At 55.4% G+C, this 27,013-nt stretch overlaps 1 protein-coding gene and 4 non-coding genes across 5 annotated transcripts; 4 read left to right on the plus strand and 1 right to left on the minus strand.

The window, feature by feature from the left end:
• Positions 1–1,440: 1,440 nt before the first annotated feature.
• Positions 1,441–1,631, minus strand: LOC140247499 (U2 spliceosomal RNA). Its single transcript, XR_011902685.1, has one exon. It is a non-coding gene; the product is annotated as a U2 spliceosomal RNA (small nuclear RNA).
• Positions 1,632–5,038: 3,407 nt separating this feature from the next.
• LOC140247500 (U2 spliceosomal RNA) lies at positions 5,039–5,229 on the plus strand. Its single transcript, XR_011902686.1, has one exon. It is a non-coding gene; the product is annotated as a U2 spliceosomal RNA (small nuclear RNA).
• Positions 5,230–7,743: 2,514 nt separating this feature from the next.
• LOC140247504 (U2 spliceosomal RNA) lies at positions 7,744–7,935 on the plus strand. Its single transcript, XR_011902690.1, has one exon. It is a non-coding gene; the product is annotated as a U2 spliceosomal RNA (small nuclear RNA).
• Positions 7,936–17,829: 9,894 nt separating this feature from the next.
• On the plus strand, positions 17,830–23,992 carry LOC140258489 (C-type lectin domain family 2 member B-like). Its single transcript, XM_072348812.1, has 6 exons — positions 17,830–18,066; positions 18,450–18,590; positions 18,688–18,807; positions 19,337–19,521; positions 22,953–23,059; positions 23,154–23,992. Exons 2-6 carry the CDS (start codon positions 18,503–18,505, stop codon positions 23,293–23,295), a joined length of 642 nt encoding a protein of 213 aa, XP_072204913.1. The 5' UTR covers positions 17,830–18,066; positions 18,450–18,502; the 3' UTR covers positions 23,296–23,992.
• Positions 23,993–24,880: 888 nt separating this feature from the next.
• On the plus strand, positions 24,881–25,071 carry LOC140247501 (U2 spliceosomal RNA). The gene has a single exon (XR_011902687.1). It is a non-coding gene; the product is annotated as a U2 spliceosomal RNA (small nuclear RNA).
• Positions 25,072–27,013: the final 1,942 nt, after the last annotated feature.

Genomic DNA, 27,013 nt, shown 5'->3' on the forward strand with positions numbered 1-27,013 from the left:
CTGTGGGTGCACTCAGTCCCCATCTGTGTCGGTGATAAAGATGTTCAGAGCACCGGCCCCAGGATGGACGTTCATTCCTGCCCTCCACACGGAGCCGCAGACCACAACCCTCTGCTGCAGCCTTCCGTCCAATTCCTCGTCCACCAATCAGTGCATCCTTCAAACCCACATACCTGTAATTTAGCAATAAGGACGTGGTGGGGGACCAGGTCAGAGGCCTTGCAGATGTCCAGGTGGATGACATCAGTTGGTTCCCGTTGTCCTCCAATGCTGTCACTCCAACACAGGAGCCACCAGATGGGTCAGACTCCCCTCCTCTTGGTGAAGCCGTGCTGGCTGTCTCAGATCACACACTCATCCCTCATGTGCCTGAGCATCCACTCCAGCAGCATCCCTTCCAGCAGCATCCCCTCCAGCAGCATCCCCTCCAGCAGCATCCCCTCCAGCAGCATCCCCTCCAGCAGCATCCCTTCCAGGAGCGTCCCTTCCAGGATCATCCCTTCCAGGACAGTCCCTTCCAGGAGGATCAGCTCCGGGATCTCCCCATGCGCAGTGTTGAAGCTCACTAACTTGTAGTTCCAGTTCCCCCTTCCTCCCTGTGATGTTTCCCTTCTCCCGGCCCCCAGGGACTTTGCCTGACAGCCACATCAGGCAGCTCCGTTCTAGCCCTGGGCTGGGTTCCATCAGCCCCCATGTCCTGCACACATTCAGTCTCATAGTCGGTCTCCGATTTGCTCTGCCCTTACAGCCGGGGGCAGTTTGCTTCTCCAGATCCACCAGGAGCTTCAGGTTCAGGACTGTGATGTTCAGAGATGAACAGGCTGCCAGTGAAGCCTGAGGCAAAGAACACACCGGGTACCCCAGCCTCCTCCACGTTTGCTGCACCCAGTTCTCCTTTCCCATTGAGCAAAGGAGGTTCGCTCTCCTTGGCCTGTCTCTCCTGGCCTATGTACGTGTGCCATCCCTTCTTGTTTTTAACATCCCTTTCCATCCAGTTCCATCTGTGCCTTCACTTTCCTGCTCCCATCCCTGCAAGTGCAGACAGCAGCCCTGTACTCACTGCAGGTGACACGTCCCTGCTCCCACTTCGCCGCTTCTTCCCCTTCTTTCCCCTCCCTTTGCCCAGCAGATCCTCGCTAAGCCGTGCTGCTTCCTGCCCCCCCCTCCTTCCTGCTCCTTACTCTGAGGGACGCAGCGCTCAGACCGGCTCCTTAGCGAGCAGCCCCGGCTCCTTCCGCCCCATTGACTCCAAGCGCTTCCCAGGAGGCTCCGACGGTTCCTTGAACAGCCTCATTTGGGCTCCGCAAAACAGCCCGGACTCCGCGAGGGGCCGGATTCAACATCACGGCCGCGGTTCCAGCGGCGCAAGAGCGCCCCCTGCGGGACACAGCGCCCAGCAGCCCATAGAGCTCTATCTTTAACCAACATGATTCCTCCCGGGGGAGGTGCACCGTGCCCGGAGGTACTGCCATACCGGGACGATGCGCGGAGCGGAGGGAGCAAGCTCCGGGTCCAACTCCCGCACCCAAAAATCCGTTTAATATAAAGTCCTCTCATCGAGGACGTATCAGATATTAAACTGATAAGAACAGATACTACACTTGATCTTAGCCAAAAGGCCGAGAAGCGATACCCGAACCCACGCCCGCACACCTACCACCGCCACGCGCGCCCCCGACACCTCACGGACGCGCACCCACCGCCCGCACCGACCCCTCCCCCGCCTCCCCAGCCCCGTCCATCACCGCGCACCGCCCGCTCCGCTCCCGCTCCTTCCGCGTTGGCGGCCCCGCCGGCCCCGGTTCATGGTGCCGGAGCGCTCTCAGCAGCCCCCGCGGCCAAGATTTGCATGTCCCCGCCCCCCCCGCAGTGCTGCCGCTCGGACGCGGGGCTCGCTGCGCTGGTGCTGCGGTCGGGGCGGTGCGGGCTGGTGCTGCGGGGCTGGGGGCGCTGATCTGAGGATGGGGCCCGTCTGAGCTCGGAGCAGCAGGAGACGACTTGGAGCCGGCCCGTAGCGCTGCTGAGCCGCACGTGGCGGCTCTGCGCTGCGGGAAGCACGGCGAGCAGCGCAGCGACTTCTTGCTCGGCACTGAGCGCGTTCAGCCCCTGCCATGAAGAACCGCGTAGGAACCGCTGTGAGCAGAACCAGCAGCGAGTCGTGGGATCAGAGAATCGTAGCAGCACGGAATCACTCGGGTTGGAAATGACCTTAAAGATCATCGAGTCCAACCACGACCCAGCCATCCGCCCCCAGCTGACAGCCCTCTGCTCACTCGTGGCCGCATCCGGACGGTTTCTAAACACCTCCAGGGCTGGTGACTCCAGCACCTCCCTGCGCAGCCCATTCCAGCACTTCACAGCCCGTCCTGTACACAAGTGTTTCCTGACATCCAACCCAAACCTGCCCTGCCACAACCTGAGGCCATTTCCCCTCGTGCTGTCAGCAGTGAGAAGAGCCCAGCCCCGCTCTGACAGCTTCCCTGCGACCCCAGAATCACCATCAGGAGTTGCCCACTCTTCCAGAGACCACAAACTTTCCTTCTGTTCTTCGGTTCCAGCCGAAGGTCTCAGTTCAGCCAGCCCGGCCTCCCAGCCTGTGGGCACAACTTCATGCCCTGGGGACGCTCAGCTCCTGCGCCTTTAAAACAGCTTCCCCAAAGTATTCCCAGCCTTCCTGGGCTCACACGCTCCAAAGCTGCCTCCCAAGGGACCCTCTCAGCCCCGGTCCCTTTGGGATGGGGGTGGGATGGGGGCTCTCCCCGGGTTCTCCCCACTCGGTGGCGCTACCGAATCCAACCAGAGCTCACTTAGCGCTAAAAGCTCCTCAGCAGAGAAAAAACGACGGGTCATCGTCCTGCTGAATGGAGCAGAAGGGCCGGCATGGAAAGCAGCCCCTCTGCGCGGGGAGGTCTGCCGCCTCCTGGGGGCCTGGGGTAAAGACAGGAAGAAACTTCTTCCCCCGTCGGATTTCTGCCCCCTGTTGTTGTTGGCAGCGATGAAATGGGAAGAACTTCCCTAGAGACTGAAAAAGGAATTCGGAGCCTCCGGGCGGCAGGTGAAGGGTTTGGGAGCACAAGTTGCGTCCTTCTCTATCCCTCCGGTTACAGGGGACGATGAGGGGCTAAACGTGATGGGCCGGATTCATCGCTGGCTCTGAGCCTGGTGTGCCCGGCAGGGCTTCGGGTTTTTTGACCTCTGTTTGACTTTGTTTTTGACCTTGTTTGACAAGGGAGGCCCGGCTCGGGTGCCTTTACAGCAATGCACACAGCATGGATGGGTGGCAAACAGGAGGAGCTGGAAGCCACTGAGCAGCTGGAATGCCACGATATGGTCACCATCATGGAAACGTGGTGGGATGACTCACACGGCTGCACTGCTGTGATGGATGGGGACCGGCCTTCAAAAGAGACAGGCAAGGCAGGAAGGGTGCTGGTGTAGCTCTCTGTGTTAAGAAAGAATGTGAATGCATGGAAATTAATGATGATAATGTTGAGAGCTTATGGGTCAGAATAAAAGAGAAGGCCAATAAGACTGATATTATCATGGGAGTCTGCTACAGGCCACACAGCCAGGATGGAGAGCTGACAAAACACCTTGTAGACAGTTGGGTGAGGACTCACGGTCTCTCCCCCTTGTTCTCAGGGGGGATTTCAATGTCCCGGGCATCTGCTGGATTCATGATGCAGCAGGTAGGGATCAGTCCCGGGGTTCCTGGAGCTGGTGGGGATCACTTCCTGACACGACTGGAGCGGGAAGAACGAGGGGAAGCCAAATCCTGCACCTGCTGTTCGCTAACAGAGAAGGTCCGGTGGGGTGTGAAGGTTGGAGGCCGCCCGGGGCAGTGATCAGAGATGCTCCACTGCTCCATCCTTGTTGAACCGCGGAGGAGGGGCAGCAGAACGGCCGCCTTCTGCAGGGCAGACTTGACTTTAACCTCTTCGGGACCGGGGCTGAGAGGGTCCCTTGGGAGGCAGCTTTGGAGCGTGTGAGCCCAGGAAGGCTGGGAATACTTTAGGGAAGCTGTTTTAAAGGCGCAGGAGCTGAGCGTCCCCAGGGCATGAAGTTGTGCCCACAGGCTGGGAGGCCGGGCTGGCTGAACGGAGACCTTCGGCTGGAACCGAAGAACAGAAGGAAAGTTTGTGGTCTCTGGAAGAGTGGGCAACTCCTGATGGTGATTCCGGGGACGCAGGGAAGCTGTCAGAGCGGGGCTGGGCTCTTCTCACTGCTGACAGCACGAGGGGAAATGGCCTCAGGTTGTGGCAGGGCAGGTTTGGGTTGGATGTCAGGAAACACTTGTGTACAGGACGGGCTGTGAAGTGCTGGAATGGGCTGCGCAGGGAGGTGCTGGAGTCACCAGCCCTGGAGGTGTTTAGAAACCGTCCGGATGCGGCCAGGAGTGAGCAGAGGGCTGTCAGCTGGGGGCGGATGGCTGGGTCGTGGTTGGACTCGATGATCTTTAAGGTCATTTCCAACCCGAGTGATTCCGTGCTGCTACGATTCTCTGATCCCACGACTCGCTGCTGGTTCTGCTCACAGCGGTTCCTATGCGGTTCTTCATGGCAGGGGCTGAACGCGCTCAGTGCCGAGCACGAAGTCGCAGCGCTGCTCGCCGTGCTTCCCGCAGCGTAGAGCCGCCACGTGCGGCTCAGCAGCGCTACGGGCCGGCTCCAAGTCGTCTCCTGCCGCTCCGAGCTCAGACGGGCCCCATCCTCAGATCAGCGCCCCCAGCCCCGCAGCACCAGCCCGCACCGCCCCGACCGCAGCACCAGCGCAGCGAGCCCCGCGTCCGAGCGGCAGCGCTGCGGGGGGGGCGGGGACATGCAAATGTGAGTCGCGGGGGCCGCTGGGAGCGCTCCGGCACCATGAACCGGGGCCGGCGGAGCCGCCAACGGAGAAAGAGCGGGAGCGGAACCGGCGGTGCGCGGTGATGGACGGGGCTGGGGAGGCGGGGGAGGGGTCGGTGCGGGCGGTGGGTGCGCGTCCGTGAGGTGTCGGGGGCGCGTGGGGCGGTGGTAGGTGTGCGGGCGTGGGTTCGGGTATCGCTTCTCGGCCTTTTGGCTAAGATCAAGTGTAGTATCTGTTCTTATCAGTTTAATATCTGATACGTCCTCGATGAGAGGACTTTATATTAAACGGATTTTTGGGTGCGGGAGTTGGACCCGGAGCTTGCTCCCTCCGCTCCGCGCATCGTCCCGGTATGGCAGTACCTCCGGGCACGGTGCACCTCCCCCGGGAGGAACAGCGATGGTTAAAGGCAGAGCTGTATGGGCACTAGTGCTGTGTCCTGCTGGGCGCTGGCTGCTGGGGTCGCTCCCATTGGGCGCCGTTGGCGGAGCGCAGCGCTGTGCTGGGGGCACCGCTCGGCTCCGGCTTCAAACCGTTTCCCCTCGTCCTGCCGTTTATCAGCGTGGGTTCGTGAAGGGCAGGTCCTGTTTGACCAACCCGATCTCCTCTATGAGCTACTGACCCGTCTGCTGCATGAGGGAAAGGCAGTTGCTGTGCTCTACCTGCACTTCAGCAAAGCCTTCGACACTGTCTCCCATGCTGTTCTCCTGCAGAAGCTGGCAGCCCGTGGCTGGGACGGGGACACTCTGGGCTGGGTGAGGAGCTGGATGGAGGGCCGGGCTCAGAGAGTGGTGGTGAATGGAGTCAGATCCAGCTGGTGACCGGTCACGAGTGGTGTTCCCCAGGGGTCGGTGCTGGGGCCTGTCCTCTTCAACATCTTTATTGATGACCTGGATGAGGGCATTGAGTGTGCTCTCAGTAAGTTCGCAGATGACACTAAACTGGCTGGGAGTGTGGATCTGCCCGGGGGTAGCGAGGCCCTACAGAGGGATCTGGACAGGCTGGAGAGCTGGGCTGAAGGCAATGGGATGAGGTTCAACAAGAGCAAATGCCGGGTCCTGCACTTTGGCTACAACAACCCCGGTCGATGCTACAGTCTTGGGGTGGAGTGGCTGGAGGACTGTGTGGAGGAAACGGACCTGGGGGAACTGATTGATGCTCGACTGAACATGAGCCCACAGTGTGCCTGGGTGGCCAAGAAGGCCAACGGCATCCTGGCCTGCATCAGAAACAGCACTGCCAGCAGGAGCAGAGAGGTGATTGTCCCCCTGTACTCGGCACTGGTGAGGCTGCACCTCGAGTTCTGTGTCCAGTTTTGGGCCCCTCCCTGCAAGAAAGACATTGAGGGTCTGGAACGTGTTCAGAGGAAGGCAACAAAGCTGGTGAGGGGTCTGGAGCACAATGGGGCAATATGAGGAGAGGCTGCGGGAGCTGGGAATGTTCAGCCTGGAGATGAGGAGGCTCAGGGAAGACCACATTGCTCAATATAACTTCCTGAAGGGAGGTTGTAGTGAGCTGGGGTCGGCCTCTTCTCTTGTGTCATTAGTGATAGGACCAGAGGGAATGGTTTCAAGCTGCGGCAGGGGAGATTCAGGCTGGATATTAGGAAATAGGACTTCTCAGAAAGGGTGGCCAGGCACTAGAATGCACTGCCCAGGGAGGTGGTGGAGTCACCGACCCTGGGGGTGTTCATGAAAAAACTGGATGTTGTGTTGAGGGACATGGGTTAGTGGGAGCTATTGGTAATAGGAGAACGGTTGGACTGGATGATCTTTTAGGTCTTTTCCAACCCTGGTGATTCTATGGTTCTGTGATTGTCTCCGCTTGTCAAGAGCTGACTCCCCTCCTGTCTGTAGGATCCCTTCAGGTCCTGGCAGGCTGCAATGAGGTCACCCCACAGCCTTCTCTCCTCCGGGCTGAACAAGGTTGGAAAAGACCTCCAAGGTCATCCAGCCCAACCATCCACCAGTACGAGCACAAGAAACCGCTTTAGGAATTGCACAGGACACCGAGAGCTGACCTGGCAACAATGCAGCCGACCAACCCCAATCCCACTCACCCTTCAGGAGCGGTAAGTCTGGGCCAATTGCATTAACAGAATCGTAGAATCATAGAATTACTCAGGTTGGAAAAGACCGCAAAGATCATCTGCAGGAGCGGGACTGTGGAACTCAGAGATGACTCAATGCGAGTTATCAACTCAGTACAACTTCATTACGGCACAAACAACCTTTTATACCCCACAACTGCAGTCATGGCATAATATGATTGGATAACTCCGACAATGGCACAACACATGATTGGCTGCCTTCCACCCCAACAAACGATTGGCTGCCTTCCACCCCATCTAAACAGTTTAACAATACCCCGACCACCAGATGCCCCTCACTGGATCCTGATGTTCACCCACAAGCTCTTGACCCCGTCATGTCTGGGCTTCACTCCCGCCTCCCATGATCACGCTCTAACAGTAGCACTCGCAATCTGCAGCCTAGTGCTCTACCTACTAACAGTGATACCCACCCAAAAACTACCGTCAAACACCGTAGACGCCCAAGAAGTAGAACTAACTTGAACGATCCTCCCAGCAACCGTCCTGTTCCTACTTCCCCTCCCCTCACTACAAAACCTCTACAGAATAGACGAAATTGAAGAGCGGCCGGTGAGGGGCGGGGACATGCAAATGTGAGTCGCGGGGGCTGTTGGGAGCGCTCCGCCACCATGAACCGGGGACGAGCGGGTCCGCCAACGGAGAAAGAGCGGGAGCGGAACCGGCGGTGCGCGGTGATGGACGGGGCTGGGGCGGTGAGGAACGGGTCGGTGCGGGCGGTGGGTGCGCGTCCGTGAGGTGTAAGGAGCGCGCGCGGGACTGGTACGTGTGCGGGAGCAGGCTTGGGTATCGCTTCTCGGCCTTTTGGCTAAGATCAAGTGTAGTATCTGTTCTTATCAGTTTAATATCTGATACGTCCTCGATGAGAGGACTTTATATTAAACGGATTTTTTGGGTGCGGGAGTTGGACCCGGAGCTTGCTCCCTCCGCTCCGCGCATCGTCCCGGTATGGCAGTACCTCCGGGCACGGTGCACCTCCCCCGGGAGGAGCAATGCTGGTTAATGGCAGATCTGGTTTTCGAGGCGCCCCTATGGGCGCATCTCCGCACAGCGCCGCGTTCCGCTGCCGCTGACTTGGAGGAAGGAGCCGCGGGCGAAGAAGAGGCTCAAGAAACACCGACTGAGCCGGTGCTGGAGACTCCACTGCCCCGCACACAGCGCCGGCCTTCAGCGCTCCGCGTTCGCACCGCGCCACGAAGGGCTGTGGGGGTCTCCGTGTCTGAGCCGTTATCTGGGGCTGTACGCGGCTCAAGGGAGCGGAGCGACTCGCTTTCGAGCCCAAGATGCCTTTCTTACACGCGATAGACTCGGCTCGTCGTCTTCCCTGCCATCTCGTAGGGCCCGCGGCCTGGGGGCTCAGACTCCGCCTCTGGAACTCCCCATTCATTCGTTCGGCCCGAATGGGACGGACCGTTCCGAGCGCTGCGGGCTGCAGAGACGGCAGCGAGGATGGCCGAGAGAGGGCGGGCTGATGAGGGCAGAGAAGGGCTCTGCTGACCCCGAGCTGGGAGATGATCCTACAGACAACCTTTCCAAAGGAGATTCGGGAGCGGAACGGACACAATGAGTGCAAGCAAAGCTTGGAGCTCCAACTTCTGCTTAGCGGCATCCAATGGACACGACACGGAACTGCTGGGGCTGCCCGCAACGGGCCCGAGCGGCACCGACCGACCGCAGCGCAGCGCACAGCGGCCCCCAGCGGCCGCCGAAACGGCCCCGAAATGACCCGAAATGACCCCAAACTGGCCCGAACCGGGCACAGCCCCCAGAAGGGCGCTCATAGGGCCGCACGGCGGTAAAGAAGTGCCAGAAAAGTGCCGCACAACGAGGAGAAAACAGCCCAAAGCTCTTTTGGGACGATGCGCGGAGCTCGGCCACGTGCGGTCCCGGCCCTGGAGGTGCCCGCGGGTGGCGCTGCGCAGCCGCAGGTTGGTGGGGGGCTGCGCCATCCCGTCAGCACCCCGCACTCCGCGCTCTGCAGCCCCTCTCTCCCTCTCCGCTCTCCGCTCCCACACCCGGCACAACGTGGAAGGTTTGTCCAGCAGCGCTGCCCGGGCTGACGGGGATGGGATGCATCGTGCCAGCAGACCTTCACGGACTCTGTTCTCTTACCCCGATTGAACTGTCGGATTTCTTATGAGAAATGCAGCATTGCTTCAGGCTGTGGGGAATTCTGTTGTTGGTCTCCTGTTGTCACCGTGTGGAGGTGGTGGGTGGTGCGGTGTGGAGGTGTTGTGGTTGGAGGTGTTTGGTGGTGGAGCTGAGATCTGCCCGTCCTGTTCTGGGAGCTGGGAGAGCAGATGGGAAAGAGGGAGGAGACGCTGAATGTCACATTAATTATTACAAGGGGTTAAGAGCAAAGTAGTGCCTTTTTGTCACCCAAACTTGAATGGCCCAAACAGACACAAACTGCACCAAATCATCCCGAAATTGACTGAAACAGCCCTAAATAGCCCCTAAAACTGCGACACGGAGCCCCAAAATGCACAGAAGTGACACCAAAGGACTCAAAACCCACTGAATTGGTCCCAAATGTGCTGAAACTGCCCATATCAGCCCCAAAATCAAAACAGCCAAAACAGACACAAATGGCCCTGAAATGGCTCTAAATAGATCCAAACTGCCCCAATGGAACTCTAAAGGGACTCACGGGGGCTCAAAGTTATTGCAAACTGACCTGAAACAGCCCCAAAAACACATGAAAATAGACCTTGATGGCCCTGATGGGCCCCAAATTGACCCAAACAGCCTAAAACAGACCCAAATGAATTAAAAAGTGAACAAGATTAACACAAATGGCTCTAAAGTAGCAGGAAATAGATGTAAACAGCCCTGAGTGGCCCCAAACTTGACTCATCAACAAAAGAACCCAAAGTGAACCCAGAATGGCACTGAATTGACCCCAACATAACCCACAAGTGACCCCAAATGGCAGAACACAGACACGAATGACATCAAAATGGTCCAAATGGCATCAAAATAAGCCCAGACTGATCCTGAAATGATCCCAAAGAACCGCCCCCAAGCAGGTCTGAGTCAGTTCCAAAATGGCCCCAACATGGCTCTGAAATTGCACTGAAATGCCATAAAATGACCCCAAATAGCCCTGAACACGCCCAGAGTGATCCCAGGGAACAGCCCTCTGATGGGCCAAGGCAGCCCCAGAGTTCCTGACACAGGTTTATGATTTTTGTTATCAGTTATTCCACACCACGCCTTCATGCACTGCATTTGGAGTTAAAGTCTGACTGCTCCCATTCCGTGCTGCTCACAGGAACTGCTGCCGGGCCAGGCACAGACAGATCTACAGATAACTCCAAGACAGTTGGTGGTGCATTGCTGGGAATCAAACCTCCTGTTTGGCAGCCAAGTATCAGAATTGAGCCACCCGTGCAATACTTGTTATGCAGGAATGTCCTGGCTCTGCAGGGTGGTACCTCGAGCCCTTCCCCCTCTTCCCACCTGCAGAGCCATTTGGGGTTCACAGAATCACAGAATTGTAGGGGTTGGAAGGGACCTCTAGAGATCATCGAGTCCAACCCCCTGCCAAACAGGCTCCCTACACCACATTGCACAGCTCAGTGTCCAGGCGGGTCTTGAATATCTCCAGAGAAGGAGACTCCACCACCTCCCTGTGCAGCCTGTTCCAGTGCTCCGTCACCCTCACTGTAAAGAAGTTCTTGCGCACATTTGTGCGGAACTTCCTATGCTGAAGTTTCAGCCCATTGCCCCTAGTCCTGTCCCCACGCACTCCTGAAATGAGACCAGTCTCACCACTATGGCCCCCACACTTCAGGTATTTATAAACCTGGATCAAATCCCCTCTCAGCACCACCAACGACAACCCTCTGCACTCTGCCAGTCAGCCAGTTCTCGACCCACTTCACCGTCCACTCATCTATCCCATACTTCCTCAGCTTTGTTATAAGGATGTCATGGGGGACCGTATCAAAAGCCTTACTGAAATCAAGGTAGACTACATCTACCGCTCTCCCCCCGTCCACCCAGCAAGTGACATCTTCATCAAAGGCCACCAGGTTGGTCGAGCACGACCTCCCCTTGGTGAACCCATGCTGAGTACTCCTGATAACCTCTTTTTCTCCCACTTGTCTGGAGATGGCATCCAGCACAAGCTGTTCCATCACCTTCCCTGGGACAGAGGTGAGGCTGACTGGCCTATAATTACCCGGGTCATCCTTCATGCCCTTTTTGAAGACCGGGGTGACATTGGCCATCCTCCAGTCTTCAGGCACCTCCCCAGTTCTCCAAGACCTCTGAAAGATTACAGAGAGCGGCTCTGCAATGACCTGCGCCAGCTCTCTCAGCACCCGCGGGTGCACCCCATCAGGTCCCATGGATTTATGGACCTTCATATTTCCTAGGCACTCACGGACCACCTCTTCCCTGACTAAAGGGAAATCTCCCATTCCCCAGACTCTCTCATCAACCTCCAGGGTCTGGGATTCCTGGGGGAGAGCCCTTTCACTAAAGACAGAAGCAAAGGAGGCATTCAGCATTTCCGCCTTCTCAGCATCCCCCGTTACCAGAACAGCCCCCTCACTTAGTATGGGGCCCACATTCTCCCTAGCCTTCCTTTTGCTGTTAACGTACTTAAGAAAGCCTTTTTTATTATCCTTGATCTCCTTAGCTAGATTCAGCTCCAGGTGGGCTTTAGCCTTCCTGGTCGCATCTCGGCAGTCCCTGACTACATTCTTATATTGTTCCCAAGTGGCCAGACCCTTTTTCCACATATCGTGTACTTTCTTCTTTCTGCAGAGCTTGCACATGAGTTCCTTACTCATCCACGCAGGTCTCCTGGCACCTTTTCCCGACTTCTTAGTTACAGGGACGCACCGATCCTGAGCCTGGAAGAGGAGCCATTTAAATGCTAACCAGCTCTCACAGGCCCCCTTGCCTTCTAGCACCCTGGCCCACGGGATGGCCCCAAGTAGGTCCTGGAGGAGATCAAAGTTGGCTCTCCTGAAGTCCAGGGTAGCAATCCTACTTTTTGTTTTGCTTCCTCCACTCAGGATCTCAAACTCCACCATCTCATGGTCGCTACAACCCAAGTTACCCCAGACTTTTACTTCCTTAATGAGTCCTTCCTTGTTGGTGAGAATAAGGTCCAGCAGCACCCCACCCCGTGTCAGTACCTCGACCATCTGCATTAGAAAGTTATCTTCAACGCACTGCAAGAACTGTCTGGACCGTGCATGCATGGCCGCGTTGGTCGTCCAGCAAATATCTGGATAATTGAAATCCCCCAAAAGTACCAGTGCCCGGGAGTGTGACGCTTGTCATGGGTTAAGCTAAAATCTACCAGCACCCATGACAGGGGTATAGACGGCCTGCAGGACCGCTATCCCAAAAGGAAAAAGGAAAAAGAGAAAAGGAAAATAAATACAGCGGCAACGATCTAAGGAGGCACACTTATTTACTAAATACTATGTCGGAATACAGAATAACACAATATAATACAATATAATTGGAATTAAGGCTAACGAATCAAGTAAAATAAGAGGGAGTGAGTCCCAAAACCGAGAGGCCTGCTGTAACTGTAGGCGGAACGGCTGGGACGCTCCCACACGGCTCCCCCCTGGCTGGCAAGGTGCAAGGGAGGGAGTCCAGCACCAAAGTGAGATTATATAGAGTCCGTGTCATATGACTGACCGTGGTGTTCCCTGGGACATTCAGTCTTCTTTTGTGAGCAGCACATTCGTCAAAATTACCCATGCTTTATCATGATGTTATGATGTGGAATACTGATAGCAAAATTACAACATTGCAAAACCATGACAACGCTACTTCCACTTGGTTACGGAAGGCCTGATCATGGGGCCTGTAGTACACACCCACAACAGTGTCTCCCTTCCCAGCCTGGCGCTTGATTCTCACCCACAAGCTCTTGACTGCTACATCACTCTCCCCCAGGTGGAGTTCAATACATTCTAGCTGCTCTCTCACATAAAGAGCAACTCCACCACCCCGCCTTGCCAGCCGATCTTTCCTAAAAAGCACATAGCCCTCCATGACAACATTCCAGCCATACGAGCTGTCCCACCACATCTCCGTGATCGCAATGAGATCATGGTCACGCGACCGCATGCAGAACTCCAATTCTTCCTGTTTATTTCCCATGCTTCGCGCGTTAGTATACAGGCACTTGAGAGAAGCAGCATCTCCCCACCCCTCTCCATGCCTTTGAACCCATTGTCTGCACCCAACAAGCTCTGCTTTGAGTCTTGAACTGCCGCCTCAGACCCAGTGGCCCTCATTTTGTCCCCCTCCCCCTTCCTACCTTGTTTAATCATATGTCAATAAGTCCTGACGGTTCCTCGGCTAGAACCCTCCTACCCTTTTGAGACAGGCCGCTTCCATCTGCAGCCATCATGCCAGGAGCCGAGTAAATTCTCCCATGATCAAAAAAACCAAAACTCCTATGTCTGCACCAACTCCTTCACCATTTGTTTAAGAGGTTCCTCTTGGTTCCCCCGCAGCGCTCAGCCCTGAGCTCAGCTCATTCCTCATGTGATCCAGCATGTTGTCCAGGAGGATCCACTCCATGATCCTTCCAGAGGTGAGACTCACTGTCCTGCAGTTCTCTGGGTCCTCCTTGCTTCCTCTCTTATAAACGGGAGCGATGTGACCCTTTTTCAGTCTCTGGGACTTCACCCAACAGCCACAACTTTTCAAATATGATGGAGAGCTGATCGGCAACCACCTCAGCCAGCTCCTTCAGAACCCCGGGATCCATGCAGTCTGGCTCCATGGATTTGTACACATTAATTCCCATGAGGTGGTCTCAGACTTGCTCTGCCCATACACTGTGGGGGGTTTCCTCCCCAAGTCCCCACCTGGAGGCTCACGGATGGGAGCTTCAGGGACATGAGAAATACAAGAGTCCTTCTCCAGCTGCCAGTGAAGACCAAGGCAAAAAACTCGTTGAGCACATCAGCCTCCTCCATATCTGTTGTAGCCAGTTTTCCCTTCTCGTTTCCCAAAGGAGGTACACTCCCTTTGGCCTGTCTCTTCTGGCCCATGCACCAGTTGAATTCCCTCTTCTTTTTGACAGCCCTCAGTGTGATAGGTAAGGGTTGAGTTTGTTAGTCAAATCTAAACTCAATGGTGCTTTCTCAGGTGTCTGGGAATGTAAATAGTGCCCTAAAATGTAACTGGTGTTGTAAAGGACTGAAACTAAGAAGCTGCAGACATTGCAAACTACACATTGCCGGGGCACATCAGCTGCTAGAAAATAACCAAAGAATAATGGAAAAGACTTTCAGCCCCACAACCATCAGGAGGCAGGAAAATGAACCCCCAGCAACAACCTACGACCACAGCAACAACCTGCACAGCTCCAAGAATGACTGTAATGTATGTAGGAGATATAATTATGGAAATACAGAGCCAGTCCTTCATTCAAATTGTGACCTTGGTGGAGTGGAGACTCCCTTCGTCGCCCAGCGCTGTTTTGCTCACTCTACCACCTTGCTTAATTGAATAAAGCTATCCCTTTGAGTGTCAGACTAGACACTGTCTGGTTATGTCACAAGAATCTATAAGACTCACCAGGTTCGGTGTTATGGTTTTGTAATTTGGTTGGTGTTGCTATACAACATCAGAACATCATGTGGGATAATGGGAGTTAATGGGAAAAGCTTTTTTCCTTTCTGTGGACTGCCTTAAATGTGCTTGTGGGAAGCGGCCCCAGAGGGGAGGTGGGGAAGGGGACGGGGTTTTTTTGGCCCGGCTCCCTGCCAGGAGACAGAGTGGTCGGGACTTCCTGCCTCCCACAGCCCGTCGGTGAGATTGGGATTTGGTTTTCTCCTTGTTGGAACTCTCTGGTTGTTGTTTAGTGTTTCTGGGTTTATTAAACTGCCATTCGTTCTCAGATCATCCTTTCTTTCTTCATTTTTTTCCTCCTAGACCCATTCGCAGTCTCCCTTCCCTCCCCCTCTCCCACAGCGCACATGGTCAGGCTGCGCCGCACTGTTAGAGACAGGAGGGACTTTTGTTCCTGCTCCCCTTGGGATTGTTCCAGTTCTCAAGAAGGGAGCTCTAGTCTGGGCGGCATCCCAGTATTTCATTCCCAGGTGACTCACCCTTCTTTCCACACCAGGTAAAATTCCATTTCCCTCAGGCTGCCTGGCTCCTTTCCAACTCATGCTGTTTCTCGCCTCCTCTGCCTGCTTTCTGAAGCTGGGAGATGGAGAGCTCTCACGCTCCCAGTGGGGCACCCTAGAAGAATCACCAGTGTTGGAAAAGACCTAAAAGATCATCCAGTCCAACCGTTCTCCTATGACCAATAGCTCCCACTAACCCATGTCCCTCAACACAACACCCAGTCTTTCCTTGAGCACCCCCAGGGTCGGTGACTCCACCACCTCCCTGGGCAGTCCATTCCAGAGCCTGGCCACCCTTTCTGAGAAGTCCTATTTCCTAATGTCCAGCCTGAGTCTCCCCTGTCGCAGCTTGAAACCATTCCCTCTAGTTCTGTCAATAATGACACAAGAGGACAGGCCGTCCCCCAGCTCACTACAACCTCCCTTCAGGAAGTTATATTGAGCAAGAAGGTCTCCACTGAGCCATCTCTTCTCCAGGCTGAACATTCCCAGCTCCTGCAGCCTCTCCTCATATGGCCCCATTGTGCTCCAGACCCCTCACCAGCTTTGTTGCCCTTCTTTGAACAAGTTCCAGACCCTCAATGTCTTTCTTGCAGGGAAGGGCCCAATACTGGACACAGTAAACTGATAAGAACAGATACTAGACTTAATCTTCTCCAAAAGGCCCAGGAGCAATTAGGGTTAGGGTTAGGTTAGAGCAGCGGGCTTTGCTGCACTCCATTGTCTCTAAGGACAGCTTCCCAGCAGATCTCACCTAACAGTTCCTTACACAGCCTCAGGTTCAGTCTCCCAGAGCTCAGGGTCCTGACCTGACTCCACACCGAGTGCTGGATGGCAGCAAATCCATGGTGGGGTTACAGAAGTAGAACAACCAGCTGCGCGGATCTGCTGCACTGGGGGAAGCTGTCGCAGCTCGGGTGCAGCACGGGGCTGTAAAGGAGCATCTCAGAGCGTCACGGGGTTATCCCTGGGGATCAGACCGTGTCGGGGGGACACAGGGCCCGGGAAAAGGAAAAAGAGACACAAAGGAGAGAAGGGAAAAAATAAAGGGGTCTGCCCTGACTGTGTGCTCCGGGAGAGGGGGAAGGGGAAAGGGAGCGAGCAGATGGTTTAACAAAGAGAAAACACAACGGCAGCGATCTGAGGAGGAAACTGACTCCATGTAACCAAACCAGAGCAAACGAGGGAGATGAGAGCACCCAAAGGACGAGTCGAAGCACGGCAGTGCGAGGGCAGCACGCACTGTGATCCGCGGCGAGCTGAGGCGGCCCGAGGCAGAGAGCAGCTGGGTCTGGTCCAGAGTCCCACCCCGCTTCCTCCTCACGCCAAGTCCGCCGGGGATGGGAACCGGGACATGAGCTCATTAACTGCCACCGTTGTGCACAATGTTCTGATGTGCAGCACCGACACGAATCACCAAACCACAACACGGAGATGCTCCCGCAGCCACGAACCCCTGCAGGGCAGCGGGACGCCCAGCGGTGGATGGGGACCCAGGATGGAAGCACCTGGGTGGATCCAGAGCGGCAGCATCAGGGTGGGTGTCTGCTGCCCAGTGGAGGAAGAGGTGCGACCTACGGATGGGCTGCGGATCGAGGGGTGGATCGATGGGCACTGCAGCACAACGTACCCGTGAACGTGAGACGTGCTCTGTAATTCAGCACGTCGAGTGGATAAAGCCTCTCTGACACCGCGAGAAATACAGCGCGTGATTTGTCAGAGAGCAGATCTCTTGTGAGAAGGACTTGATTCAGGACTGCAGCAGTGGGTGTCCTGCAAGCAGGAGCGCCCCTCCAACAGCACAGCGCAGCCGGCACCAACAGGTCCTCCCAGTTCCTCATTCATTGAGCATTCTGGGTTCCCAGCCTGTCCATTTCCTTGTTAACTCAGCACTCCAGGTGCACAACCCGCCCACATTTACCACTGTATCTCCATCCTGATCTCACCAACCCGTCACCTCTCTCTCACTCTCCGTTCACTGTGTCTGCCCACCCATTTCTCTGATCTTGGTGGCCGAGCCTCTCACTACCTGCTCATCTGCTTGTCCAGGCGTACCCTCACTGCTATGCCATGCTGGAGAAGGAAACACCATTATAACTCTCACAGCAGGGATCAGTAGGTCAGTTTCAGAACCAATAGCTGAATTTAGCCAAAGGAATCCATGAGTGATTGATCTGAAATCTTCCATTGCTGCTTTATTGGGCACAGTGTTGTTTTCATCACTAATTTTGCTCAGGGGACGTAATAGAACACCTCCATCTTCCACCTCGGTGACTTTGCCCCACGAGGAGCACTGCAGCCCCAATGGAGCACTTTTATCTTCGGCCTCACAGCACACGGACATTTCCTCGGGCTCCACAGACACTGCTTGAAAAGCGGCTCCCTGTGCCATAGTGAGCACTGGGAATGCTCTGAGCTGGGGAACAGCGGGTGGCGGTGGGACATTCCATGATGGAGATGATGGTGAACGAAGGGGAAGCAGTTGGGGGGCACTCGAGCAGCCTGAATAGCACCGAGCATGGCCAGAGGGACAGCAGCAGTATGAGAGACATTGATAAATAATGAGGGTGGAAGGCAGTGTATTGCGAGTGTGTAAGAGCTCTTCACATGTAGAACTTCGGAGGGTGTGCTCTGCTGTCACGCTGCCCAGATCATTATCTTAAGCAATAAAGGAGTGCCACGTTCTGACAACACATTCCAGTTAGATAATTTACATCATCTCCGAACCAATTTAAGGACAGCACCAGTTGGACACAGCAGCCGGCTCTGAACGCCGGGCACAGAGTGTGTGTGAGCAAAGGGAACGGAGGGAGCTCTGCCCACCGGGACTGAGCGCTACGAGGAAACCGAAAGGGAAAGGAACCACGAACGGCTCCGCCGGTGGGGAGGGGAAGAAGGTCTGTGAGTGCCGGGCACAGCGGGGACAGAGGGGCTGCGACCCCAATGCTGTGAGAGACATCACAGGTCCTGGACTGAAAACAGCAGCAGGTATGGGAGGGGAGGGCAGAGGAAGGTGGAGGGGGATGGGGGGAGAATATTTAGGGCCTTTGGGGCATTCTGTGGACATTGGGGAAGGAAGGTTTTAGAATCTTTTCTACACCCTTTTGAGATGCTTCTCTGTCATTTCAGGACCAGTGGAAGGATGGGGCCCATTTGTGCCTGTTTTGGGCTGTTTCACTTTTGGGGCTGTGTTGTCCATTCAGTGCTGTTTCTGTGTGTTTTGGTGCTTTGTGTCCACAGTTGGGGCTCATTTGGGTCCATTTACATCTTTTAGCTTTGGATACAGATAAGGCACTATTCTGCTTTTAACCCCTTGCAATACTTAAACTCACATTCAGCGTCTCCTCTCTCCCTCCCATCTGCTCTCCCAGCTCCCAGAACAGGACGGGCAGATCTCAGCTCCACCATCCAGCAGCTCCACACGATGACAACAGGAAACCAACAGCGGAATTCTCCGGAGCACGAAGCAGAGCTGCTCTGCCCAGGAGAAGAAAACCAGCAGTTCAAACAAGGTAAGAGAACAGAATGTGTGATTGTCTGTTGGCACGTAGCAGGAAAGTGCCGAGTGGGGGAACAGAGCCCAATCCCATCTGCTCTCTGCCCCAACAGGCTGGAAATGGAACGTGGGCAGAAGGAAAAGCGCCTTTTTGTGCTTTGTGAGTGGAGTGCTGCTGGGCGTCATCGTGGGCGCCATCATCATCCTCATCGTCAGGCTGGTGTCTGGGAGAGGTGAGCGCACCCAGCATCCCACTGTGGGTGCAGGACGGGGGACGATGGGGTTTCCCAGTGCCCTGAGCTCCTCCCCAAGCACAGCCCCCATCCCACCTCCTGGGCGCCCACGTGGTGCCCCACAGAATCACAGAATGACCCAGGTTGGATGGGACCTCAAGGATCGTGAAGCTCCAACCCCCCTGCTTGGCAGGGCCATCATACTTCCACATTTACTAGATCAGGTTGCCCAGGGCCCCATCCAGCTTGGCCTTGAACACCTCCATGGATGGGGCATCCACAACGTCCCTGGGCAGCCTGTTCTAGGACCACACCACTATCCTAGTAAAGAACATCTCCTAACATCCAACCTAAATCTACCCTCTTTCAACATAAATCCATTTCCCCTTGTCCTGCTATTATCAGCCCTCTCGAAGAGTTTACTCCCCTCCTGGATATAGGCTCCCTTCAGGAACCAAACAGCATTCAGGACAAAAATACACCAGTTCCAGATCTTTGCCTCTCATTTGCCCACTTGTTTCCCTTGCAGTGCTCCAGCGCTGTGAGCTGTGCTCACCGTGCCCAGAAGTTTCCCATGTTTGCCACGACGCCTGGGTCGGTTTCCAAGGGAAATGCTATTATTTCTCAGACACAGAGAGTGCGTGGAACAGCAGCAGGGAGCACTGCCAGCAGCTCGGAGCTTCCCTGGCCACCATAGACAGCAAAGAGGAGATGGTGAGAGTGGGACGTGAGCCGCAGTGCCGGCACGGGGCTGGGAAGCCCAGACTGGTGGGGCCGCACCAACTGCTGCCGGTGCCCCCAATTCACCCCAAGCCAAAGCCGTGAGGAGATGCCTTTGGGGAAAGCAGCGGGCTGTGCAGGGACAGTGTCACGGCCTCATCTCCCCCCGGCCCTGCCCCCCGTGGGCGCTGTGCTGAGCCCTGTACCGCCATGGGGAGGGCTTTGTCCGTGTCACTGTGCAATGACCAAACTCCAGTGGTGGGACCTGAGATGTGGGGTGGAAGGGTGCTCCTACTGGCTCAAAGAAGACATGGCTTTGCTTCAGCAAGCTGGCTGTGTGCATCGGCAGGCTGGCTGTGCTCAATGTGGTCAATGGAGTGGAATCCAGTTGGCGGCCGGTCACAAGCGGCGTCCCCCAGGGCTCGGTGCTTGGGCCGCTTCTGTTTAACATCTTCATTGATGATTTGGATGAGGGGATTGAGTGTACCCTCAGTAAGTTCGCAGATGACACTAAGCTGGGAGGGAGTGTTGATCTGCCTGAGGGGAGAAGGGCACTGGAGAGGGACCTGGATAGACTTGATCGATGGGCCAAGGTTAATGGAATGAGTTTCAATAAGGCCAAGTGTCAGGTCCTGCATTTTGGTCATAACAACCCCAGGCAACCCTACAGGCTTGGGGAGGTGTGGCTGGAAAGCTCCCAGACGGAAAGGGACCTTGGTGTGCTGATGGACAGTTGGCTGAATGTGAGCCAGCAGTGTGCCCAGGTGGCCAAGAGGGCCAATGGCATCCTGGCTTGTATCAGCAATGGTGTGGTGAGCAGGACTAAGGAAGTCATCCTGCCCCTGTACTCAGCATTGGTGAGGCCTCACCTCGAGTACTGTGTCCAGTTTTGGGCACCTCAGCACAAGAAGGACATGGAGGTACTGGAGCAGGTCCAGAGAAGGGCAACGAGGCTCATTAAGGGCTTGGAGAATCAGCCCTACGAGGAGAGGCTAAGGAAGCTGGGGCTGTTTAGTCTGAGGAAGAGGAGGCTGAGGGGAGACCTTATTGCCGTCTGCCAGTACCTGAAAGGTTCTTACAGTGAGAGTGGGGCAGGTCTCTTCTCACTAGTGACATGTGACAGGACGAGGGGAAATGGCCTCAAGTTGCGCCAGGGCAAGTTCAGGTTGGATATTAGGAAGAGCTTCATTACAGAAAGGGTGGTTAGGGACTGGAATGGGATAAACAGGGAGGTGGTTGAATCGCCATCTCTGGATGTGTTTAAGAGCCGTTTGGGTGTGGTACTCAGGGATGTGATTTAGCAGAGGTTGGTTTTTTTTTTTTTGGTTTTTTGTTTTTTTTTTTTTTGGTTTTTTTTTTGTTTTGTTTTGTTTTGCTTTTTTTAAAGATGGGGTACTGGTTGGGCTGCGGTTGGACTTGATGATCTTCAAGGTCTTTTCCAACCTGAGTAATTCTATGATTCTATGATTCTAATGTGAGAGGACTGAAACTTGAGCTGCTGGGGTGAGGGGATGCATTGCTGAATGGCAGAGAAGAGCCTGGGAAGTAGTGGAGGCAAAGCTCAGATTTGTCCCTCAGGTTTGTGGGATGGCTTCTCTAGGGAGGCTGTGTGCCTGGAAGCCCTGCTGGAGTGCCTCTGTATCAATGCACGTGGCATGAGAAATAAGGAAGGGGAGCTGGAATCTGTGGCACATGCGGAAAACTTGGATCTTAATCGCCATCATGGAAGTGTGAGATCTCCTGGGGAGTCCTTGCAGACAAAGGAGAGGAACAAAGCTGGCTGCTCTTACAGGATGCCCATCAGGGAGCACAAGAGCTCCCCACCCCTCAGAGTAAGAAAGCTGGCAGAGGAGGTGGAAAAACTGCGTGGCTTGGCAAGGATCTGCTGGGAAGACTGATCTTATCGCCATCATGGATAAGTGGTGAGATAATTCACATAACTGGAACACCACCACTGAGCGCTGTAATCTTTTTCGATGGGATAGGCGAGGTAGGAAAGGTGAGGGAGTTGTCTTCTTTGTTATGGATTATGTAGATGGGAGTCACACTGTCAGCCTGTAACGATGACTTTCTGGTTCAGGTACCTTACAGACTGATTGGAGGTGAAACGTTGCTGGGTCCAGTGCTCAAAAATGCAGAGATCATGAAAGATATGAAATGAGAGGCAGGCTGGGCTGCAGAGACCATGCCCTGGTTGAGTTAATGACCTCAAGGAATGTGGGACTGACACAGTGGGGTCGGGACCTGAATTTCAGGAGGCCCAATTTCAGGCTGTGTAAGGAATGGTTGGGTGAGATCTCCTGGGGAGTCCTTGCAGACAAAGGAGAGGAACAAAGCTGGCTGCTCTTACAGGATGCCCTTCTGGGAGCACAAGAGCTCTCCACCCCTCAGAGTAAGAAAGCTGGCAGAGGAGGTGGAAAAACTGCGTGGCTTGGCAAGGATCTGCTGGGAAGGCTGAGGGAAAAGATGGGCAAGCACTGGCAGTGGGAGCAAGAATGTGTCACCAGGGGGGATTGCAGGGATGCTGTCTGGACTTGCAGAGATGAGATTAGGAACACAGAGGTACAGATGGAACCGAACTTGGTGAGGGACGTTCAAAACAAGCAGGTATCGTATGGGTACACGAGTCAGCAGAGACAGGACAAAGGGAGCGCACCTCCTCTGCTAAATGGGAAAGGAGGACTGGCAATGACTGGTGTGGAAATGGCTGAGGTATTCAGTGGGGCCTTTCCTCAGCCTTCACTGACAGCCAGGATTATCACATCCCTGAACCACACAGCCCTGAATCTCCAGGTGGGAACTGGAGAAGCAAACTCTCCCCCATAAGCACAGAGCAAATGCGAGACCAACTAATGAGTATGAATCATAAAATCCTTGGAGAGATGGAAGGAACCTCTGAAGGCAATCTTGTGCAGCTCCCTGCAATCAGCAGGAACACCACAGCTCTACCAGGTTGCCCATGGCCTGATCCAGCCTTGCCTTGAAAGTCTCCAAGGATGGGAGACTTGAATGTATACGAGTGCATGGGGCCGGATCACGTGCATCCCGGGGTGCTAAGGGAGCTGCCTGATGTGGCTGCCAAGCCGAGCTCCATCAGGTTTGAAATGTTGTGACTGTCAGGCAAAGGCTCCAGGGACCAGAGATGAGAAACATGGCCAGGAGACCTCATTGCGGCCTTCCAGTATTTAGAGGGAATTGATAGACATGGGGAAACGGACTGACGTGTTGTCTGGGTACACGGTGATAGTGAGGCTGTGGACACCCCATCCCCAGAGGTGCTCAAGGCCAGGCTGGATGTGGCCCCGGGCACCTTGATCCAGGCTGTGGTCTATTGGCTGGCAGCCCTGCCTGTGGTGGGGGGTTGGAACTCGGTGCTCCTTGGGGTCCCTCCAACACAAACCATTCTGTGATTCCATGATTCAAAGGAATTCATGCTGCAGTTCCGGGGCCCGGCCAACTGTTGGATTGGGCTGCACTGGGCAGAAGGGGACGAGCGCTGGACGTGGGCCGATGGCAGCGCCTTCAGCAACCGGTCAGTGTGAGCGTCCGTCTGTCCGGGTGGGATCTCTGACAGGGTAAGTTTGGGCCGGGATTGGGTTTCCCATTCTGCTCCCTCCTCTGCTCAGGATCCAGCCGCACGATGGAGGCCGATGTGCGTACCTGAATGGGGACAGGATCAGCTCAGCCCTCTGCCACACTGAGAAGTTCTGGGTGTGCAGCAGAGCCGACAGCTCCGTCCACTGGGAGCAGAAGGCATTCCCATATTAACCGATCCCATCAGCAATAAGGTCGTTGCAAGGCTGCAGGGCGCTGCAAAGCCATCGGTGAAACCTCCCACCTGCTTCATTCCACCACTCCTGCTCTTGCCTCTGCTCGTAGCCATGCAGCTGTTGCTGCTCATCTCCTGGGAAAGAGACGTACATCCCCGTCCCTTAAGAACTGCCGGTTGGTAGAAACAGGTTGGGTCAGGAGGGGCCTCAAAGGTCACAGCACCCTGAGATGGTTGGGTCGGAAGGGTCGGGATCTCCCCCCCACTGACTTGTGGAATCAAACTCTATAATCCAGATATTGGTTATAAAGCAGGTATGTTTATTCCAGCGTTGCGCAGCGCCGGGTGCAAGGGGGATAGCTCCTCCAAACTTACACACCGACTTGCAAAATCGTGACACAGATATAGGTACATTTAATGCATAGTCAATGACTTCTTGGACTTCTAATACATAGTCAATAGTTCTCGGAATACTGATACATATTCAATAGCTCTTTAGCATGCAGAGCCCCTCTTGTCTTAACGGGGGAATGCAACTCCTCTTCTGGTATTTGCTCCTCCTTGCCTGATGTTGTCTGTGAGGTCTCACTCCTTATCTGCATCCTCCCTGCTCTCCTAGGCCCCTTGTTTCTTGTTACTTTTAAGTTTCCTTTACTTATTTCTATAAACTACCCCCTCTTAGCCCCCTTGTATTCGGAATTCTAGCAGAGCACCTGTTTTCCTGCTTCACTGTTCACCTCGTCCTTCTGCACGGTGTGGGAGCAGCGTGAGCACAGCAGGGCGCAGTGCTGCTCCCCGTGCTGCCGACCGGCTGTTGGCTGCACTGAAGGTTGCGGTATTTCCCAGCTCTGTGTTTCTCTGTCACATCTCGGTGCCGCCGCTCTGGCGCACGATGCTGACATCGCTCTGAGCTGCTGTTTGACTTCGGCTCCGTCCCGTTTTGCTCCCGGGGCCGTTTGAGCGGAGCTGTGGGCGCTGGGTTTACACCATCACACCTTTCCCACACCACCACCTGCTGCCATTCCGAGCACTTCTGTGTCCGTGCGGCCGAATCCTGCAGCGTCTGTCAGCGCCGAAGGGGTCGAAGAGCGGCCCATAGTGAGAAGGCAAAAGGTCAGCGCGCTCGGACAAACAGGCACACACCAACATGGTTGAATATAGCTGCGTCCATTTACTGCCCGGATGATCGCACTGTGCCTTACGGGGAGCGTCCTCTAAGGGCCCCTGAAGGTCACGGCATCACGTTCCGATCCCGCGGTGCCGCCCCGCTGCGGCCGGACCCGAGGCTGAGGGCGGGCACTGCTGCTCCCCGCCGGGCTCCGCGTCACATCGCGGTTCGGGGCGGGAGGCGGGGACGGGTCCATGCAAATCTGAGGCGCAGGGGCTGCTGGGAGCGCTCCGATACGCTGCAACGGGACCGAGCGGGGCCGGTACCGGGGACGGAGCGGGAGCGGAACCGGCGGAGCGGGGTGATGGACGGGGCTGGGGAGGCGGGGGAGGGGTCGGTGCGGGCGGCGGGTGCGCGTCCGTGAGGTGTCGGGAGCGCGCGTGGGGGTTGGTAGGTGTACGGGGGTGGGTTCGGGTATCGCTTCTCGGCCTTTTGGCTAAGATCAAGTGTAGTATCTGTTCTTATCAGTTTAATATCTGATACGTCCTCGATGAGAGGACTTTATATTAAACGGATTTTTGGGTGCGGGAGTTGGACCCGGAGCTTGCTCCCTCCGCTCCGCGCATCGTCCCGGTATGGCAGTACCTCCGGGCACGGTGCACCTCCCCCGGGAGGAACGAGGATGGTTAATGGCAGAGCTGTTGGTGATGGTACTGCGGGGTTCTCCGTGGTACCGCAGCCCCCATCGAGCACGGCCGAGTCCGCTCGGTTTCCCCGCAGGGCTCCTCGTATCCCCAGCTGCCGCCCGCCCCCTCGTCCCGTCCCAGCGCGGCTCCCGCGGAGGTTCCCCGCCGCTCCATCCCGGGGCGCCGCGGGGACAGAGACGGGGGGGCCGGCCGCACAGCGCCCCCTATGGGCGGATCTCCGCACAGCGCCGCACCGCCGTGGCGCTGAGCCGCGTTCCGCTGCCGCTGACTTGGAGGGACCGAAGGAGCCGGGGCTGTTCGGGCTGCGGAAGAGCAGGATGAGGGGAGACCTGATTGCGCTCTGCCAACAGCTGGAAGGGGCTCCCGGCAGAGCGGGACTGGGCTCTTCTCGCTGCTGACAGGACGAGGGGAAATGGCCTCACGTTGTGCCGGGGGCGGGTTCAGGTTGGATATCAGGGAACACGTCTGTACAGAACGGGCTGTGAGGCGCTGGAATGGGATGCACAGGGAGGTGCTGGAGTTACCAACCCTGGAGGTGTTCAAGGAACGTTTGGACGTTGTTGTTGAGGGGCGTGATTTAGTAAGAGCTATTGGTGATGAGTGGCTGGACTGGGTAATCCTGTGGGGCTTTTCCAACCTTGTTGATTCTGTGTGATTCTGGGTTTTTAAGCACTGGAATGGGCTGCCCGGGGAGGTGGTTTGAGTGACCATTCCTGGTGTGTTTAAGAGCCGTTTGGATGTGGTGCTCGGGGCCGTAATTGAGCAGAGGGTTGTTAGAGTTGGGGTGTGATGGTCGGGTTGGGGTTGGACTTCATTGCCCTGAAGCTGTTTTCCAACCTGAGCAGTTCTATGATCCATTCAGGCCATGTCAGTCTACCATCAGCCTCCATTCTCCACTGGCTTTACACACCGGCCATATGGGGCTGTTCAAAGTGAGTGCTGCAGATCACTCCTTCACTCTGCAGCCGATTAATCAACTCAAGAATGGGGAGCAAGGAATCCTGTTGGTGCGGTGCTGCCATCTGCACACTGTTTTTGTGGCAGTCGGTACCTGCTGCTCATTTACCTGCAGCAACCCCACAACAGATGGAACTTCTGACAGGGCAGGCAGAACAGTCAGCTTCTTGATGCTGTCTGTGTTACAGCCTGGAGGGAGAATAGCAAAACTGCCACTTTAGACTTCTGGAGGGCGGACTTTGATTTGTTCTGAAGTCTAGTAGGGGCAGTCCCCTGGCGTTCAGTCTTAGCGAACCAAGGGGTCCAGGAGAGCTGGTTGCTCTTAAAGAAGGAAGTCTTAAAGGTGCAGGAGCGGGCGGTCCCCCTGAGCCGCAAAATGAGCCGGCGGGGAAGAAGACTGGCATGGATGAATAGGGAGCTGTTCTTAAGTTTGCGGGGAAAAAAGAAAATCTACTGCCTGTGGAAGGGAAGAAGAGCAACTCGGAATGACTACAAAGAGGTTGTTAAGATGTGTAGAGGGAAAATTAGAGATGCAAAAGCCCCGCTTGAATCTAAGTTTCTCAAAAAGAATATAATTCTTGGAGAGGCACACGCGTCAAAAATGATTCCCTCACTTCCCCAAGAGGCGCACAAAACAAGCTTTCAAATTCCAAAATATGTTACGAGATTCTTAAACCACAAAATGCAAAATGGCCTTCCTGAGGGGGCACACGTATAAAACAAACGCAAATACTCAAAATTAAGTCATACGTCCCCAAGAGGTATTCATGTAAGCAAGAAAGTTTCAGAATATGGAGCGGCCTTCCTGGAGAGGTGCTCATGTCAAAGTAAGTTAACAAATATATCGCTCCTTGCAACTCCAGGAGATAAACACAGAAAAGGTTTAGAGTATCTGGAAGGACAACACTCTCACAGCGGGACACTCTCACACCTGCCGACTATACC

The sequence above is a fragment of the Excalfactoria chinensis genome, chromosome 1 (genome assembly GCF_039878825.1).
Source record: "Excalfactoria chinensis isolate bCotChi1 chromosome 1, bCotChi1.hap2, whole genome shotgun sequence".
In the NCBI taxonomy this organism is placed as follows: domain Eukaryota; kingdom Metazoa; phylum Chordata; class Aves; order Galliformes; family Phasianidae; genus Excalfactoria; species Excalfactoria chinensis.